General features: G+C 38.8%; 1 protein-coding gene across 2 annotated transcripts in view; it reads left to right on the top strand.

The window, feature by feature from the left end:
- The window catches only part of LOC107548748 (transmembrane and coiled-coil domains protein 1-like), a 34303-nt gene extending 31886 nt beyond the window's left edge, over positions 1-2417 (top strand). For both annotated transcript variants that reach the window (XM_016229555.1, XM_016229554.1), the window contains exons 4-5: positions 972-1107; positions 2098-2417. In XM_016229555.1, the coding sequence (XP_016085041.1) occupies positions 972-1107; positions 2098-2412 (451 nt within the window). In that variant the 3' untranslated portion in view covers positions 2413-2417. The remainder of the gene's footprint in view (positions 1-971; positions 1108-2097) is intronic.
- The last annotated feature ends 12048 nt before the right edge of the window (positions 2418-14465 follow it).

Here is a 14465-nt window from a genome sequence, read left to right as displayed (position 1 = left end):
GAAGGAGTGGCTTCACAACAATTCTGTGACTGTTCTTGAATGGCCCAGCCGGAGCCCTGACTTAAACCCAATTGAGCCTCTCTGGAGAGACCTAAAAATGGCTGTCCACCAACGTTTTCCATCCAACCTGACAGAACTGGAGAGGATCTGCAAGGAGGAATGGCAGCGGATCCCCAAATCCAGGTGTGAAAAACTTGTTGCATCTTTCCCAAAAAGACTCATGGCTGTATTAGATCAAAAGGGTGCTTCTACTAAATACTGAGCAAAGGGTCTGAATACTTAGGACCATGTGATATTTCAGTTTTTCTTTTTTAATAAATTTGCAAAAATGTCAACAATTCTGTGTTTTTCTGTCAATATGGGGTGCAGTGTGTACATTAATGAGGAAAAAAATTAACTTAAATGATTTTAGCAAATGGCTGCAATATAACAAAGAGTGAAAATTTTAAGGGGGTCTGAATACTTTCCGTACCCACTGTATATATATATATATATACACAAATCAGTGCTCACACTCTTTTAAGATTACATGTCAAATCTGGCCATTCTTGAATCTGAATATAAGATTTTAGAGCCTGTATCATATGTTTGTTGAGCCTTACAGCTGTAATCACGATGAATGGTTATTGTATGTAAAAGAGATTTGTGACTGTTCTCACGCTTTGTGCCTTTGTGAGGAGGGGAAAAATGACAGAACTCTTGTTTTCTTCCATTAAGTGCATTTAAATTGAGTGTTAAAGCTGTTTAAAACTGATCCATTAGTTATCAGTTTGTGGTTTTGTCTCTGGATTCTTCAGACCAGTGAAGCTCCATCACACTTGGAGACGATTACGTGTACATAAGTAAAGACCAAAACATGCACGAGGTCTCATTCCTTCACATAAACACACTCTCCTGCAGAATCACGCTCATGTTTGTCTTTGACGCAGAGCACAGGGAGTGACTGTGTTTCTTGTGTTGTGTTTCTGTAGGTGTGAGCGCTTAGAGGAACAAGTGAACGATCTGACAGAGCTCCACCAGAACGAGATCCTGATCCTGAAACAAGAGCTGGCCAGCATGGAGGAGAAGATCGCGTACCAGTCCAACGAGAGGGCCCGAGACCTGCAGGTGTGTGTGTTTAACATACGACCCACAATGATGGCCCCGGAGGTCAAATGGATACTAGCTAGACAGCTTGACTTACACTAGCTAGTGGGTGTGAACTGCCACATAGATGTTTCTTCATCAGATCTGGAGAAATTCCATCACTGTCTCAGCAATGGATGCTCTGCAGTGAATGGGTGCCGTCAGAATGAGAGACCAAACAGCTGATAAAAACATCACAATAATCCACAAGTAATCCACAGCACTCCAGTCCATCAGTGAACATCTGGAGAAGACCAAAGCTGAAACAACGTTTCTAACTTAAATATGAGTCCATAATCCATAATAACGCTTCCTCCAGTGAAAAAGTGTTCTGGTGTGAATCAGGAGAGAAACCTGCACAGATCAAGCAGCGTTTACAAGCCAAAACAGCTCTGAACAAATATTTGAAAGACAACAGGAGATCACTGGAGGAAGAGTTACTATGGATTATGGACTCGTATTTTAGTTAAAAAAACGCTGGATTAGTTTCAGCTTGTGTCTTCTCCAGATGTTCACTGATGGACTGGAGTGCTGTGGATTACGTGTGGATTATTGTGATGTTTTTATCAGCTGTTTGGACTCTCATTCTGACGGCACCCATTCACTGCAGAGCATCCATTGCTGAGACACTGATGGAATGCTACATTTCTCCAGATCTGATGAAGAAACAAACTCATCCTAATCTGGGATGGCCCGAGGATGTGCACATTTTCAGGACATCTTAATTTTTTTGGGTGAACTATTCCCTTCTTCTTGTGTCAGCAAGTCCAAAGCTTATTCAGTTTTTCTCCAAAATTAATAAATGTTATTATCATCACACACAATGACAGAGTTGAAGGTAAACAAAATGGCATATTAGAGTAATGCTACACTAGTAATTATTATGCCAGGCTATTTTAGTGCAGGAGTCGAGCAGTCTGTGTGTGTGTTAGTGTGAGACTGACCTGCGGTGTGTGTGTGTGTGTGTGTCAGGAGGCTCTGGAAGCGTGTCAGACGCGCGTCTCTAAGATGGAGCTGCAGCAGCAGCAGCAGCAGGTGGTTCAGCTGGAGGGCCTGGAGAACGCCACGGCTCGCACACTCATGGGCAAACTCATCAACGTGCTGCTGGCTCTCATGGCCGTGCTGCTGGTCTTCATCTCCACCGTCGCCAACTGTGTGGTGCCGCTGATGAAGACACGCAGCCGCTCCGTCTCCTCGCTGCTGGTCTTCCTCCTGTTTGCTGTGCTCTGGAGGAACTGGGATGCTTTCTCAGGACACACCTCTCGCCTCCTGCACGTGCCCCGATGAGCCATGGGACAAAGAAACCTGCACAGATCAAGCAGCGTTTACAAGCCAAAACAGCTCTGAACAAATATTTGAAAGACAACAGGAGATCACTGGAGGAAGAGTTACTATGGATTATGGACTCGTATTTTAGTTAAAAAAACGCTGGATTAGTTTCAGCTTGTGTCTTCTCCAGATGTTCACTGATGGACTGGAGTGCTGTGGATTACGTGTGGATTATTGTGATGTTTTTATCAGCTGTTTGGACTCTCATTCTGACGGCACCCATTCACTGCAGAGCATCCATTGCTGAGACACTGATGCAATGCTACATTTCTCCACATCTGATGAAGAAACAAACTCATCCTAATCTGGGATGGCCCGAGGATGTGCACATTTTCAGGACATCTTAATTTTTTTGGGTGAACTATTCCCTTCTTCTTGTGTCAGCAAGTCCAAAGCTTATTCAGTTTTTCTCCAAAATTAATAAATGTTATTATCATCACACACAATGACAGAGTTGAAGGTAAACAAAATGGCATATTAGAGTAATGCTACACTAGTAATTATTATGCCAGGCTATTTTAGTGCAGGAGTCGAGCAGTCTGTGTGTGTGTTAGTGTGAGACTGACCTGCGGTGTGTGTGTGTGTGTGTGTCAGGAGGCTCTGGAAGCGTGTCAGACGCGCGTCTCTAAGATGGAGCTGCAGCAGCAGCAGCAGCAGGTGGTTCAGCTGGAGGGCCTGGAGAACGCCACGGCTCGCACACTCATGGGCAAACTCATCAACGTGCTGCTGGCTCTCATGGCCGTGCTGCTGGTCTTCATCTCCACCGTCGCCAACTGTGTGGTGCCGCTGATGAAGACACGCAGCCGCTCCGTCTCCTCGCTGCTGGTCTTCCTCCTGTTTGCTGTGCTCTGGAGGAACTGGGATGCTTTCTCAGGACACACCTCTCGCCTCCTGCACGTGCCCCGATGAGCCATGGGACAACTGCTGTTTTCAGACCATTTTGCAGTGTTTTGAATGCCTTGGGTGCATTGCTCTTCAATGAGGTTAATATTAATATAATTTGTACAGCGGGTAAAATAAGCGTTGAACACATCACCATTTTTCTCAGTGACTATATTTCTAAAGGTGCTGTTGACATGAAATTTTCACCAGATGTGGGTAACAACCCAACTAATCCATACATACAAAGAAAGCAAAACAAATAAGTTCAGAAATTAAGTTCTGTGTAATAAAGTAGAATGACACAGGGAAAAAAGTATTGAACACATAAAGAAAGGGAGGTGCAAAAAGGCATGGAAAGCCAAGACACCAGCTGAAATCTATCAGTAATTAGAAAGCAATTCTGCCCCTCGTCAGTGGAAATGATTATTATACAGTCCCAACACCTACAGTACCAGGATGATGAAGATGAAACGAGGCTGGACAATGATCCCAAACAGTCAAGGAAACTCTCGATCGGTTTCAGAGAAAGAAAGTAAAGCTGCCTGAATGGCCAGCCAATCACCTGACTTGAATCCAATAGAAAATAAGAACTAAAGGTCAGAGTTCATAGAAGAGGCCCACAGAACCTTCAAGATTTGAAGACTGTTTGTGTGGAAGAATGGGTCAAAATCACACTTGAGCAATGCATGCCACTAGTTTCTCCATACAGCTGTCATTGCCTACAAAGGCTTTTGTACAAAGTAATAAATGCATTTCAGTGGTAGAACACTTTTTCCCTGTGACATTCCATTTTATTACACATAACTTAATTTCTGAACTTTTGTATGTATGGATTAGTTGGGTTGTTACCGACATCTGGTGAAAATTTCATGTCAACAGCACCTTTAGAAAACTAGTAACTTAGTTACTGAGAAAGATGGTGATGTGTTCAACGCTTATTTTACCCGCTGTATTTCTAACATGATTTTAGTTGAATGTAGCATTCTGCATTAGCTCACACAAAAATGAAAATTCTGTGTTGTGAGTAAACGCTCGTATGCTGGTGTTTCTTCTGTTGAACACAAAGGGAGAAATTTCCAGCTCATTTCATGCAGCTCTTTGTTTGCAATAATAGTGACTCAAAATGATGACGAACATTTGAATGAACAGAAACTGTGAACTGTTAGCGCATGGAAAAGAGCTGTTCTGTAACTTCTCCTTCTGTGTTCAGTGAAAGAACAGCATGGAACATGTAATAGATAATGAGGGTGAGTGACGTGAATGTTTAGGGTTTTATGTCTGAAGGAGGACTCGAGTCTCCTGCGTGGAAAGGAGCGATGGACACAGCAGAGATCATCCTTCCTCTGCTTTCGTTACTCATGTTTTCAAGAAGTCAAAGGATGTTGGCTGTTTACTAGCATTGATGTAAAACACTGTTAAATGAAGTATTAATTTATTGAATATTGCACCGCCTTACTGGACCTGTGACAGACAGCAGAGAAAGACAATGACAGTAGTAGCTGTTACTGCTTATTCATAATGTCTATAATATCAAAATACAGTATTTCTGATGTTGTGTTTGATACTATGATGGAGAGGGGTTTTTGATGATCTGTAGGTTAGTTTGTCTAATGTAGTGGTGGATCGGGACTTGTTTGATCATGAGCTCGACTCAAGCTGACCAAATCTACTCACCCCTCGTCTCGTGTCGTTCAGATTCTTACGAGTTATCACTCGTCTAACTGTACAGTAATGTTTAATAGTTCTCAGTCGTTTAATGATCCTCAAGGGAAAGTCCTCTGCTGAAGCCATATTACGCTCGCTGCCTGCCTCTGTGTGTGTGTGTGTGTGTGTGTGTGTGTGTGTGTGTGTGTGTGAGTGAGAGAGATATATTTTAAACCATTCTAGTGCCTTCACAACTCTTTATAACTTTTGTAATAAAGATCTTTTCTGACTAGAGCTTTAGTTTGAATGAGCTTCATTCTAATACATAAAAATGAAACTTTAATTACAATTTAACATGTACCAGTCTTCCTTTCCGCAAACTGAAGAAAGTTTCAGAAAATATAACATTTTGAGAACACAAAATAGACGTCGGGTTTTCCTTTTATTTGAACAGACCTCTATTTTATAAATGCATAGAATAAAAGTAAGACAAGCGGGACAAATTATCAATGCTTTTTAAATGTAATTGTTTTATATGATTATCTGTTGTCACATTTGTCAAACAATATAGATAAAAACGGGACGACAATTAAGTCCCATTTAAATAAAGATATTTTCCAGAAGGCCTGTGCATAGTCCACATAATGTCCATCTAGATTTAGGATGGCGTCAGATCCAGACCGTCGCCAGCGAAGGACCTTTTGTTATCTCCATAGTCATAGCGAGTGTGTGTGAGTGAGAGAGATATATTTTAAACCATTCTAGTGCCTTCACAACTCTTTATAACTTTTGTAATAAAGATATTTTCTGACTAGAGTTTTAGTTTGAATGAGCTTCATTCTAATACATAAAAATGAAACTTTAATTACAATTTAACATGTACCAGTCTTCCTTTCCGCAAACTGAAGAAAGTTTCAGAAAATATAACATTTTGAGAACACAAAATAGACGTCGGGTTTTCCTTTTATTTGAACAGACCTCTATTTTATAAATGCATAGAATAAAAGTAAGACAAGCGGGACAAATTATCAATGCTTTTTAAATGTAATTGTTTTATATGATTATCTGTTGTCACATTTGTCAAACAATATAGATAAAAACGGGACGACAATTAAGTCCCATTTAAATAAAGATATTTTCCAGAAGGCCTGTGCATAGTCCACATAATGTCCATCTAGATTTAGGATGGCGTCAGATCCAGACCGTCGCCAGCGAAGGACCTTTTGTTATCTCCATAGTCATAGCGTATCTCTTCGCCGGTCTGAATGTCCCGTGTGGCCATGAAAAGTATGACCGGGTCATCCTCCACAAAGTGCAGTCTAGGACTGAGATTGGCGCGTTTGGCCGAGTGTTTAATTTGTCTGCCAAACGTAGATTTGTTTGGATGGCAGTGGCAGCGCTCCTCGTGAGCATCCAAACACATGCCCTGTCCATTCTTGTTGGTATAGAAAAACAAATGTCCAGCTTGTGCCTCAGTGTTCTGGTGGATCTGCAGTCCCTCGTCCCTGGAGATCAGCCGGCCGTGGAAGTCACAGATCACCTCTCCGCAAGCAAACGGCCTGCTGGTGACCACACAGAGACCCTTGCCTTCTCTGTTCATTAGCTGCAAGCCTTTCCAGCACTGCCTGCGGCTCATCTGACGGATTGATTTCCTGTCTGTCGGTGCCTGGATGCTTCGAGGAGGCTTCCAGTCCTTCATAAACTCAGCAGCATCTGGCACATTCTCCATCCATCCCTGCTTCTCAATCCAGCTGTGTACTTTGCTCTCAGATGGCCGAGATGGCCCAAAGGTATCTGCAGAAACAAGATTAAATTAGCTCATGATATTAGATCATGTTGATGGAACTTTTTTCACACCGTGACTAGACTAAATGACAAACATTTGTCTGCAAATAAATTTCATACAGACTGTATGGTCAAAATGTTTTGCTTATTCCAGGACAACAATGCTTAGATTCATTAGGCTCACATTGTGGAAGTGTGGTTCAGGGAGCATGCAGAAATAATTTTCACACTTCATACTTTCAACATGTTTGATAATGTCTTATATACAAGGAGCAAAGCAGAGGACCTACTACCGAGCCTTGTGGCACACCATACTTAACTTTTTTTCTTTCAAGTACACAAACATTTGAGAACAAAAAAAATATTATTTGACATGCAGCACTAGTTTGTAATCTAATTAAAAAGTAATTAAGGTTGTCATTTTTTGATACAAAATATAATGTTGAGCACAAAATTCTAGTAAACAGATGATCTAAAGATTATGACTTAAGTTTACTCTTACATATCTTAAAATATTCTGTATTTTGGGGCTGTCAATGGATTAAGTAGTACTTTATGTGGGTTACAGATATTTTTCAAATAAAAATGTTTTGGAGTATACATTTGGGACACAAAAATGCCAAAGTTGATGTAATACCCAAATATAGAATATGAGTTTTGTATATCTGAATGAACAACTTACCAAGGGCAAGATGCTCACGGAGTTTCTTTTGATTGGCACACCAAAGCGAGAGGCAATGGCTCTCATATTTCCTTGAGATGTGCATTCGTGCAGCTTTTTCTGGAAGCACTGCATGCACTGTTACTGGATGCGACATCTTCAGCAAGCAAAAAGCTGTGTTCGCATTCATCCATATGGGCTCAGGCTCTTCAGCTGGACTAAAGAAACAAAAGTGCACATCTCAGTGAGGATACTTGAATGATTAAGAACAGGGTGGATAGCATACACTAAAGCAGGAGTAGGACTGGACTGAGGTTTCTCCTCAGTGCCTGTCGAGTAGGTGAAGTACCTTAAAATTTCCTCCTCATCTGTCAAATCATAGTTTTGCATGGCAGTGTGTACAAAAGATCTGGCCATATTGCTGGTGATGCTTGGGAGACAATACCTGCAAAGCAGAATGAAAGATGGTTTTACAAATTAATAAAATGAATAAATGTTCAAATAAATAAAGGTTTCTTTTCAGTGCACTCACTCATCATGCAGTTTCTTTAGATCTTCAGAGGGATTGTCAACCGGATTCCCTGAATAAGATATGAAGAATTTCTCAGCTTCATCTAAACGGCATCTCGTTTGCCTCCTCTTGATCATCGCTGAACGCAGATATTCGTAGTAACCATCAAACCACTGCATGATGGACAGAAGAGAAAGTTGTGAGGTTCTGACAGATCCAAGCAGCTTCCTTTTAATATCATTTATTATTAATCTTACCGCTTCATCCTCCTTTGACAGGACAAAGAAGGCATTGCATTCATTGACTTCCACCATGGTTCGTTCACCATTTCCCTCAATGTATGTCCGCTGCAGCCAATCAGAAACCTGCAAAATTCAGACAAATAATCTCTCAGTCAAACACTAAAACTGAGCCATTGGCTACAATGTCAAAAACGCACAAAATTCTCTCAAAAATACATGAAATATCTGACTTGATTAAACATATTTGACATTTCTAATTTGAGTATTTTAGTTATTTATTGTCAATATGCGGGGACCATTTTAGGTCACCTGTAGGGAATTTCTTAACATTCATATGCACGTGTCATTTGTTTTCAATTTCTGTCCTAAATTCCTATTATTTTGAGATTTCTGGTGATATAAGTGTGCAAGTCTATGTACAGGTCATTGTCACTCACAGTCATATTCTTCACCACATCTGGCTCTTGGAGGAACCACAGCATCACTAAGGCCTCCAGGAAATACAGCACCAGCAGCTCCTGTTCTCTGGTCATTTCTCCTATATCGTCTATCATCACTTTAGCAATGACTTTCAAGAAATCATCTTCAGCAGACTGCAAAATCCGCCAGCACTGGCCTGCTGAAAGAATCCTGTAGGAGAAAAGTGAAGGACATCAGCTCTGAGAAGAATAGAGGGAGTCATGAGATCCAGGATTTATCACTTTAGAAACATGAATGAATTTGTGTGTGTGTACTGGTATTCCCTATGAGGACACCAAATGTCCCCACAATAATGGTAATGTCAGTAAATTGTGTCCTTTTGTGGAGATGTTTGGTCCCCATGAGGAAAGAAGATTATAAGTCACACAGAATGAAGTGTTTTGAGAATGTAAAAGTGCATGTAGTTGTGTGTGAGGACTCGAGTAGGTTTAGGTGTAGGGTTAGAGTGAGAGTGAGAGGATAGAAAATGCAGTTTGTACAGCAGAAAAACCATTACACCTATGGAGAGTCTACAGGTGATTGTTATTTCCACTGCCATCCAGTGCAATAAAATAAGACATTTTGCTAACAAATAGAAAACACTGAAATGAAAGGGCTTGAAATGTAAACATTTAAAATGCTGTTTATTAATCATTATTGTTTATTTATTACAAGCCATTCTTTAGGTTTGTGGTTTATTTGTAAAAAACATTTTTATAAAATTAGACTGCTGTATGTATGAACATGGAGCTTTTCAATTATATTGTTCAAAAAATTATTACAAAGACCAGAAACCATGCGCCATGTGATTGCAATTGTTCTGGATTGCATGTGTAGTCTGTAGTTTACCGATATTGTTTAATTCAAATGCTTTTAAATGCCAATAAATGCTGTGTTTTGTAATGAACTCAGATGTAATGACCTGATTCAGTAGAAACTAGACAGCAAAAGTAAAGTGCTTACCTCTCAGAAGCCATTTCGATGTCCAAATGTGGATTTTTCAGAAAGAAAATAAGTCTGGTGACTTCAGTCAGTGCAGAAGAGATCTACTGAAATCTGTGTGCTGTGGAGGCTTTAAATGATCAGAGCAGCAGAACAGACGACCAATCCTGAGCCAACAACCTGATGAGGCCATTAGCATTTGAAGATCATTTCCATTCTCGCTGTAAACGGCCGTGATTCAATGGGCCATCATGCTATGATGCTAATGAAGAGCAGACAATAGAGCAGGAACTTTGGGTTGCTTACATAATCGAAGAAAGTGCTTCATTTTAATGACATCTAAATGAACGTTTTCTCATTGGAAAAAAAACATTATTCAAAGACTAAATCAAGTTTAATACATTAAGTTATATCAACAAATGTAATGATAAGGGTCAGATCAAGTAAGGTTCCCTCTCCATCTAACAGCTTTTCAACTCAAGAAAATGTGACTTCATAGTAAACCAGTGTATGTTAAAGGGGAAAATACATGATCAACATACACAAGTAAATCTATCAATCTATCTATCTATCTATCTATCTATCTATCTATCTATCTATCTATCTATCTATCTATCTATCTATCTATCATCAGCTTTGCCTGCTTGAGTATTATAGATATATAAACAACAAACAAGTCTACAGTTTTGCTCGTCTTGATGCTTCCATATTTTACTGGAAAACAAAAATAGTCAAATTTGCTTTGAAAAGTATAAACACATTAAGCTAAAGATTTGCAGTGTGAGTCCGTAAGCAGTTCATCACCCATTTCTCCTCCACCATTAGATCTGCTGATGCAGATGAGAACAGTGATTTGCAGACTGTTGGTTAAGGTAAACCTTCTTTAAGGTGCAAACTGCTGCCGTTGTGACACAAAAGCCATGTTCAGGCGGCTGATGGCTGGATGTGCTGATGAACGGCTTTGCTGAACGACTGCTGATTCGCTGCTGATTATCTCTCATAGCACAACAAAAGTACTGAAAGTAAAAACTGAAAGTATGTCTGCTTTCATGACACTATCAGCTGGGGTTGAGGTTTAGGTTAGGGTAGTGTTGATTGGTTTGAATCTTGATAAAGCATTAACCTTGAAAATGGTTTGGAAGGACATTTCACTTGCTTTTATTAAAAAAACTTTTTACCATTTTTCCTTGGAATGTGAGATAAAAATGATCAAACTGAGTAATTACAAATGCCCCAAAATAATACTTGAATACAACCCTTAATTGTAATAACTCAGACACTTTACCTCGCTGTCTACCATTAAAACAGATTTTTTTGTATATACCATTTAATCTTAAAGGCATATGATCAAAACAAATACACTCAGAATAGTTTTATGGAAACCATTGCCTTTGCCCTAAATAAGCCCTAGACTGTACTAGGAAGGTGTATAAATGTCATTATGTTGTAAATAACTGACGAAAGTTTGACGGCTCTCCGTGCTTTTGTAGCACCCTCACTGTCTGATCAGGGGAGATACAAATGTGTATAAAATGAACACAGGACACGGAGCTGCTTTCTCACTGCCAGAGTCTGTATTGTCTGAGCAACAATAAAGTGTTTTAACCAGTTTCTCCAATACTAGGGATGTAATGATTAACCGCGAGCCGGTTGAAAATCGGTTCAAATATGTGACGATTCAAATCGGTTGAGATGCTAAACAAATCGCGATTCAGTTAGGGGTAGGAGTTTATATGAACGTATGTCTGAGGGGAACTTACTGTCTTTCGATGGTATTTTTTCTTTTCCTCTTGCCTCTGTATAATGCATATTAAAGTTCATAAGTGCAGCGCTGCTTTGTTAACAGCGGAAACCAAGGAAAGGCTTTAAGCGCCACCTGCTGGCGGAGAGTGCATCTGCGTCTCGTTCAGCTCGTCTGCTGTTTCGGTTTCATGCAGATATTTTTATGTATATTTTCATAAAACTGAAGTCAAACCATTCCGTTTTTGCTTCAAATTTCAAAATGATACAATCTAATTTAGATTAAAAACTGCTCATGTTGCATGTATGCAGCATCTTTGTTTGGATCAGGATTAAAATGCAGTGGTTGCCTCTAATTTTAAATGGAAAGAGCACAGACAAAGCCTTAGTTTGTTTATATGAAGAGATTTCTTTTATTTGTGTTACTTATTTATTTGATTTGGGGCTTGTTTTAAAATTTCAATTTAGTTGAGTTATTTACATTATATCTAAATATTGTTATTTAGGAGACGCTTTTATCCAAAGCGACTAACAAATGAGGACAATAGAAGCAATCAAAACTAACAAAAGAGCAGTAATATGCAAGTGCTATATTAGTATATTATTATAGTGTTATATTTCAATTTCACAAAGAAACGTACAGTATTTTGTCCAAGCAATAATAAAAGGACACATTTAATTTATAATTTGTCTTAAATCTCATTTTGTTAAAAAAAATTGTGAATCGAATCGTGAGTTGAGTGAATCGTTACCTCCCCACCAATAACAAATCAATAAAAATAAACTTAGTTATTCAATATGCATGGAATACATTCTTTTCAACAGTACTATGAGATGAATGAAGCTGTTTTTTTACAACATCAATTTAAATATTACAAATGTGTTAAAAGGTATATTAAATACTGAAATACTTGTATAATTCATATATGTCTTTTTAAGATCTCACAGTATTTCACGTTCACAATTTCACCTTAATAAGGATATATTCACTTTAACTGAACATTTTTAACACTCACATCGTGTACACTCGATTTAATGAACTGTTATATATTTTCCCGTACATATTTTTATCTTAACTCACCAGGGATTTATATTTCAAATACAGGAATGTATATAAACTGCTTAATAAACTTTTAGAACACACATTTACACTTAATTCTCAAAAAAATATACATCACATTCATCTTTCCTGCAATATATGCAGTGACTGTATGACCACATTTTCTCCGTGACTAGCATGTGATGACTAGCACAATTAGGATACACAGTGAACTTGGTATCAACTCTTACAAAATGTAATTTCTTCAACTATTCAAATAATGACAACTACTCCATAACTGACATAATCCATAGTATTGTCACATTCACACCATGTGCTTTGCATTCCTGATCAGGGGAGATAACTGTGTCTAAACTGAACACAGGACACGCAGCTGCTTTCTCTCCACCAGCGTCTGCATGGTCTCAGCAGCAACAGCTGAACGCTCCAAAGAGAAAAGCAATCGATGATGACACAACTCATATTACTGCTTCCGTAGAGCAAATGAGAAGAAAAGGAAGAAATATTAATTTCCTTTTTTTCACTTTCATTTTCATGACCACATTTTAACTTGACTAATACACAGTTTAGCACGTTGCTTCACATGATATATTCCTTTTAAATGTACAGTGCTTACAAAGTTATTTTAAGAACTGTCTGTATGGTATAGGCTAGTGTAAAGAGTCAATCCACTGAAGGCGAGCGTAAGTGAGAACCCAAGTGCAGTTTATTTACAGAGTGATCCAAACATCCAAACAATAATCCGAGACACAGACTTGACATGAACAGACTTGACTAAGCTGATATTTTAAAATAAATGACAGTCATTTTTACAGTAACAAAGTGCAAGGCTTATATAATAGGGTCAAAACGCCCCCCTTAAGGACTGTGTCATTTTTTCTGTGAAACAAAAGTTAAATGTGTTCAGAAAAGTTATCATAGTTTTAGTGACAATGACATAAATTATAAACAAAGTATGAAAAATATCCAGAGTTTTCATGTTATTAGATTTATTTTTATTAAATTTGTACCATTTGTTTTGCTTCATAGGTGCCCCAGTCTGACAAAGCAATTTGCTTTAAACATTTACAGCAAAATCAGAGTACAGGCAGTTTTAGCTTGAAATTAAAAAATATATAGTCAATAATTATGAATTACAAAATTATAATAGCCTATTTGAAACATTTCGTTAGCTGATGTTAACTGCCTAACTAGCTACCTGATGCTAACTTGAGGTAATTTTTAAACATAAAATCCAAATATTTTTATTCAACCAACTAGTTAAAATACATTTGATGGAAAAACAAAGGATTTGATGTTCAGATAACTACAGTAATTGCTCATTGCCCCCGACTATGTTTGAGAAAAAAACGACGTTGTTCTGAAAATAGAATTATATTTGTATTATATAACTCCCTATCTACAAGCTGTTCTCATGTCATATATAACTGTGATGTTCTACAAAATAACAAGCTTTAAAACACTTGTTTTCTTTCTGCTGAGAATGAGATTGGCTGTGAATCCGTGTTCTCTCCGCTGCAAGCTTCGCAGTGAATACTTCTACATCACAGCCTCGGTCACTGTGCCCCCTCACCTTTGGGGCCGTCTCCGTAGTGGGCGCCCTGATTTTAGTCGGTGAGGCAAGGTACTGCCCTGAGAAGGTCTCCCAGGCTGTTAAATACACTGATTAAAGCGAAATGTTTTCAATTCAATTTTTTTCGTTCAGGTTTTGCAGAGCGAAATAAGAACAGTGCTGCATTTAGAAAGAATTCTTATTAACTTTTCTATTATTCTTGAATTTTCAAACTGCTAACACTTTGGAGTTTGCAGTTTCGAATTATGCCTTTACTGTCTGACCAACAATGAGGAGTAGTGTATTTGATGTGTCAGCTGTTTGATCGCGCCGGCGCCTCACGCGCACACTAAGCTGCTGCATTCATCTGAAACAGCGCAGCCGGTCACCGTGCTGTTCGGCGCGAGACCCGGTGCCGGTCCACTGGGGCATATTTTTGCTCATTATGATATTTTTCCGTCGATACTGGAACAAAGCCTATTTTACCTAATAAGGCTAATAGTTTAGCTTCAGCTACATCTCGAATATGGACA

This window comes from Sinocyclocheilus grahami, unplaced genomic scaffold, assembly GCF_001515645.1.
Source record: "Sinocyclocheilus grahami isolate Dianchi unplaced genomic scaffold, SAMN03320097.WGS_v1.1 scaffold354.1, whole genome shotgun sequence".
NCBI classification, from domain to species: domain Eukaryota; kingdom Metazoa; phylum Chordata; class Actinopteri; order Cypriniformes; family Cyprinidae; genus Sinocyclocheilus; species Sinocyclocheilus grahami.
Note: the sequence above shows the minus strand (reverse complement) of the source record. Positions and strands in the feature narration are given on the sequence as shown.